The 6,044-nt window shown below is 36.0% G+C and overlaps 1 protein-coding gene across 3 annotated transcripts; it reads left to right on the forward strand.

Annotated features, from left to right (window-relative positions):
* The first annotated feature begins 1,219 nt into the window (after positions 1 to 1,219).
* On the forward strand, positions 1,220 to 4,712 carry LOC117125009 (DNA helicase MCM9-like). Of its 3 annotated transcripts, none has more exons than XM_033271363.1 (2): positions 1,220 to 1,307; positions 3,232 to 4,712. In XM_033271363.1, the coding sequence occupies exons 1-2, from the start codon at positions 1,223 to 1,225 to the stop codon at positions 3,855 to 3,857; spliced, it is 711 nt and encodes a 236-aa protein (XP_033127254.1). In that variant the 5' UTR covers positions 1,220 to 1,222; the 3' UTR covers positions 3,858 to 4,712. The 3 variants fall into 3 exon arrangements, with proteins under 3 accessions (XP_033127254.1, XP_033127255.1, XP_033127253.1); XM_033271364.1 differs by lacking the exon at positions 1,220 to 1,307 and adding an exon at positions 2,178 to 2,334; XM_033271362.1 differs by lacking the exon at positions 1,220 to 1,307 and adding an exon at positions 2,178 to 2,329.
* The last annotated feature ends 1,332 nt before the right edge of the window (positions 4,713 to 6,044 follow it).

Genomic DNA, 6,044 nt, shown 5'->3' on the forward strand with positions numbered 1-6,044 from the left:
ATATATACACACACACACATATATACATATATAGATTATATAAATACAAGAAACAAAAGAAAAAAAAAACAAAAAGGGAAATTAAATGAGATTTTTGAAGGATTGTAAGGAAAGTGAATGAATATTGCTACGAAGGTCTGATGATAGATTATTCCATAATTTAACAGAACGATATTTAAATGTTCTTTTTCCAAAATCATTTCGCCATTGTGGTAAGACTAAAGTGTTTTTCAATTTACTTCTTGTGTATACCTTAATATTTTAAAGAAGCTAGTGTCCTTGAGCAAGACACTTTTTCTACATTGCTTCAGTTTACGCAGCTGTATTATCGGGTACCCGAAAATTACTGGGAGTAAACGGTACACCAACGTCCCAGCCAGGGGTAGCATGCTCTCATCCGCTTAACACTACTTGAACTTGGGATAAACTCCAGCCCATATGGGCCCCGTGGCTCTGCAAGGATTCACTACTTAAGTATAATAGTATAATAACTATTTAAAAATTTATTCTCATGTTACCTCAGATGATACCTCTGATCAACTTTGGAGTTTAGAGAAGGTGCAGGCATATTTTACATTGGTAACATCTGTGGAGCCTACTATGACAGAAGATGCAACAATGTGAGTAGAATTATTTCAGAAGTAAATATGAAAAAAGCTGCTAGACTTAAAACAATATCACAGAAAAGATATAAGATATGTAAATATGTATTATTAGTTTAATTTTTCACTCAGACTTGGATTGTGAACCCTCATTGAGGGCTTCAAAGTGCTGGTAAACAAAGCGGTGAAGTGGGTTTTTTCTGCTTAATTTTTCCTGGTTGTTGGACATTTCATGGGATAATTTCCATGCTCCAAGTTACAGTTTTTTCATGCTTCATCTCCAGCATCTTGAGCACTTTTTTGAATGTTTAAAAAGGGGTGGGGGTGGGTGGAATAATGGGTGGTTAAGCCCCTTTTCCCCCAGATTTTAAATATTTAAGAATCTGTACCTCATTAATTTTTCCCCAGCTTGTTGAAATATTGATATAATAACATGGTTGTATCTTATTGATAATTATTATCAAGCTCAACGCAAGGCAGATCAACAAAATGCGGCACGTACAACGATACGTTTACTGGAGAGCATGGTTCGTTTGTCACAAGCTGACGCCAGGCTTATGTATCGAGATGAAGTGCGAGTTTGCGATGCAGTCGTAGCCGTCAGTGTGATGGAGTCGAGCATGTATGGGGCTGCATTACTGGGAGGAATCAATGCATTGCATACATCCTTCCCAGAAGACCCAGAACAAGAATACAAGGTGCAGGGTAAGTTTTGTAGTACAGTAGAACCTCATAAAATTTAAAATAAATTTAATTAAAATTGTAGTAATGTTGGTAGCACCCTCTAGAGCCCTACTTCTCAAACTATGGTTTGGCACCTAAATTTGGGTCACCAAAACATTTCCAATGGTTACGAGACTGCTTCAGACTTTAAAAAAAGACAGTCTTTGGTAAAGCACATTTCAAAACATAGTAGAAAATACTTCTACATAGCCATTCTACAAAGAACTCAAATCGAAAGATTCACCCACAAGTCGTAGCTATATAGACTAAGGGTTAAAATTCATTGTCAACCCAAAACCTAGAGTCTACTCTCGTGGTTACACTGTTGCCAATCTCTTCGGGGATTGATAAGATCATTAAAATCAGGCAGGAACATAGTTTATGAAAAATGATTAGTTGCTTCTTTTTGTAAGGGTTGGGGACGTACAAAATACAATTATTATTTACCCAGTCAACCTTGCCATACTATATAATGGAACATTCCGCACATGGATGTTGATAACAAAACATCTTGGAGTAAATATAAATTTTTTTTTAATTATTCCAGCCCTGTCTCTTATACACATCTAAAGTGGACAGTGCATGCAATCTTGCATTTCATAGATTTGGCCCTTACTAAGATGTTTGCTATACAGAGATGATGTAACACAGAAGTCACTGCTTGGTTGCAAGCTCAAATTCTGCCAGAGACACTTTCTTTGGTACAACTGAAACAGGGACTTTTTATTGAAGATGGTTGTATCTGATTGATAATTATTATCAAGCTCAACGCAAGGCAGATCAACGAAATGCGGCACGTACAACGATACGTTTACTGGAGAGCATGGTCCGTTTGTCACAAGCTGACGCCAGGCTTATGTATCGAGATGAAGTGCGAGTTTGCGATGCAGTCGTGGCCGTCAGTGTGATGGAGTCGAGCATGTATGGGGCTGCATTACTGGGAGGAATCAATGCATTGCATACATCCTTCCCAGAAGACCCAGAACAAGAATACAAGGTGCAGGGTAAGTTTTGTAGTACAGTAATTTTAATTGTAAAATTTAAAATAAATTTAATTAAAATTGTAGTAATGTTGGTAGCACCCTCTAGAGCCCTACTTCTCAAACTATGGTTTGGCACCTAAATGGTTACACTGTTGCCAATCTCTTCGGGGATTGATAAGATCATTAAAATCAGGCAGGAACATAGTTTATGAAAAATGATTAGTTGCTTCTTTTTGTAAGGGTTGGGGACGTACAAAATACAATTATTATTTACCCAGTCAACCTCGCCATACTATATAATGGAACATTCCGCACATGGATGTTGATAACAAAACATCTTGGAGTAAATATAAATTTTTTTAAAATTATTCCAGCCACGATGTATTTGACTTAGCCGAGGTTAAATTTATTTGATGATATATGCTTTGGGTCGCCAAAAAACAAAGAGTCTAAAAGAAGCAGGGCTGTAGAGTACACATATTCGCACTTCAATATATATGGCATTTCTAGGTGTTTTAGCATCTAATTATTTGAATTTTTTCTTATCAATGAATCTATGTTTCTTACTAATACTACATTTTTAGGATGGAGTTTTGCGCTGAAGTATTACATTATCAATGTTCACTTTGGAAAAGCATTCATGATTGGATTGCTTGTACCTGCTAAAGAACAAAAGATATTTAGATAATCCCAACAGCACCCTCTAGTGTCCAAAATGTGTAAAAAACTTAATTTTTGTACCAATATAGAGAAATTAAAACAATCTAATTATGAAAATATCTTTATTGAAAATAAAAAAAATAAAATTGTGTTTTAAAAGTTCATTAAAATTACATGCCAGAAAGTACAGTACTAAATATAGAGGTTAGCTGGTAGTGTATATAGTTAAAGTTTGTGAAAATCATCTTCTTTTGATCTTTCAGCTGAGATGATCTTGACGCATTTAGAGCTGCATGACATCTTATCTGTAGAGATGGAACGACTCTCACGCCAAGAATCTGAAGGAAAAGAATGTTTGTTGCGAAAAAATGAAAGCATTCTGGAACAAAAAGCTATAACCATACTTGATAACAGCAACGAACACGAAAGCATGCAGGAACAAGGTACAGTGAACTTACTTGATAACAGCAACTTTAATGAAAGTATACAGGAGCAAGACACGGTAAACTTATTTGATACCAGTGAAGAAAATGAATTTAATGAATCCTTACGCAGTTCACATGATCGTTCAGACATTGGAAGTGCAGAACACAAAAAAAGACTGATAGATACAGATGGAAATAAAGAGGACAACGTTCTGGTAGCTGTTACCAATGAAAACTCATTACGTAAATGTCAAAAGGATTCCATCGAAAATGATGCACAAAAGGATTCCACCGAAAATGATGCATGTGATTGCTCTACTGATGGCACAGATGATTTTCTTGCAAACGTTGCTCAAGAAGTTTTTAATGAGATTAAAGAATCATCGAAATCAACATTAACTAATGAAGACGAAACCATTTCTCAGATTAATGATACAGTCTTAATTGATTCTCAAAATTGTTGACAAGTCAAGATAAAAATTCAGCCCATAATGTTGGTGATAAGACGTCACATGATTCAAACGGCAAGAAGAAACGAACCGCTGAGGGCATGCTACACATGCAGCCAGCAGAAAAGAAAAGCAAAGCCATGTTAATTAGCGAGAAAACTGAATGCATTCAGTTTTAGTAACTCATAAATGTAATTCTGAAGGCCCTCAAAACAAAAAACAAAATGCAAAATCCTTTAGCAAACCAAAACCAAAAAATCATTCTCCAGCCTCATCTCAAATATTCACAACTGACGACTGCCTTGATGAATTAGATTTAAGTGATTTATGAAACAACTAATATATAAATTAGGTATGCTGCGCATCGCCATAAATGCAAAATACAGTTACATGTACATAACATGTTAATCATATCAAGAATAGCTCTTCAATAAAAAGTCCCTGTTTCAGTTGTACCAAAGAAAGTGTCTCTGGCAGAATTTGAGCTTACAACCAAGCAGTGACTTCTGTGTTACATCATCTCTGTATAGCAAACATCTTATTAAGGGCCAAATCTATGAAATGCAAGATTGCATGCACTGTCCACTTTTTTGTACCTTTGGGTGATCTCTTAAGATACAGGTGTGATCTTTACACCTTTGCATAAACCTGTATTTGGCAAGTAAGTCTTGGGCTAGCATTAAGTCATCTTCCAGCATTTCCAGAATTGGTAAGTAATGGATATTGATCAACAGTTTAATTGTATTAACCATGTCCCAAAGTATTAGTTATACAAATGGTCAACTAATCATTTATTTAACGTTATTTTGATAGTTATTTCTATTAAACAATGTATGCACAAATAACTTTGGAAGGCCATTACTCAAAATCGTGTTTATCTTGACTCTAAGATTGCTGTACTTTCACTTTCCAATAACTTAGACTAGTCTGTTTAAATCTGCAGCCAGCATTAACTCATCTTTCAACGTTCCCAGAATTGGTAAGTGATGGATAGATATATTTACAGAGGTCCTTATTACTTGGAGGCATCTTACTTTCAGACTGGAAACTGGTTGTACTAACATCGCTTCTTCAAACGCTTGTCCTTCAGCTAATGCTTTGGGATAATACACTTGCTCTTCCATCCTGCAGTTAGATGATTTCCTAAGATCCTGTGTGATCATACGGGTCTGAATTACACAACTTGCATTTGGAAAGATTTCATATATTCTCCATGTAGGTTCCCTACATATTTCTATCTGGAGCCAGCACAGCTTACCGTATCTTCTTTCAACTTCCTCAGAATTGGTAATGATGTATATTTTCTCTGTACAAAGGTCCTTATTACTTGAAGCCATCTTTACTTTCAGACTGGTAGCACCAACATCACTTCTTCAAAGTCTTAGCTAATGTTTGAGATACTTCACTTCTCTTGCTCTTCCGTTCTCCAGTTAGATGATTCTTTACAATTCACGGGTGATCCAGACGTGTGTGAACTACACAACTTTTATTTTGCTCGATTCAATTTTTCGAATCGTACATCTCCATGTAGGTTCCCCAACAAAGTTCATCCAGATAAATCAAATAGTTCTTGGTAATTGATTTGTAAACTTGACACAGGTTGGTACTTCTGTCTTCTTGGTTTTTATCCTTGACTAGTATGAGAAAATAAAGTTGGTGGGGGTTTGGCTCAATCATAGGAAACAAGTATTGAGATACTCCTGTAGATTATGTAAAATCCATAATTCATCTTAATCTGCCTAGCGGCCGTTCAAGGTCGTGAAAATTGCAGTCTCAACTACACGTCAATTTAGGTACAGATCATCAATTGAGTTATTAAATCAGTGTATATTACAAAGTCTTCATGACAATTATGAATGGAGTCATTAGTAACCACAAAAAAGACATCAAAACCTCCATGATGTGCAATCCTGAATTTCTGATGCCGTGATAGGTGCACCCACATGCTCAGTTTCTTGGCGAAACATCCTCCCCTACAATGCGAGGAATATGCATCAAAATTTACTTGTACCCTTCAACATTATAAAGTCTTCATGACAATTATAAATGGAGTCATAGGTTTAACCACAAAATACATCAGAAACCTCCATGATGTGCAATCCTGAATTTCTGATGCCGTGATAGGTGCACCCACATGCTCAGTTTCTTGGCGAAACATCCTCCCCTACAAACAATGCGAGGAATATGCATCAACATTTTCAA

This window comes from Anneissia japonica, unplaced genomic scaffold (assembly GCF_011630105.1).
Source record: "Anneissia japonica isolate Jap-2015-1 unplaced genomic scaffold, ASM1163010v1 scaffold2878_len565122_cov162, whole genome shotgun sequence".
Classification (NCBI taxonomy): domain Eukaryota; kingdom Metazoa; phylum Echinodermata; class Crinoidea; order Comatulida; family Comatulidae; genus Anneissia; species Anneissia japonica.

Coding starts and splice junctions, on each gene's coding strand:
- LOC117125009 (XM_033271362.1), top strand. CDS start 2,182: ATGTATCGAGATGAAGTGCGAGTTTGCGATGCAGTCGTGGCCGTCAGT. Junction 2,330..3,231: donor ACAAGAATACAAGGTGCAGG/GTAAGTTTTGTA, acceptor TTGATCTTTCAG/CTGAGATGATCTTGACGCAT.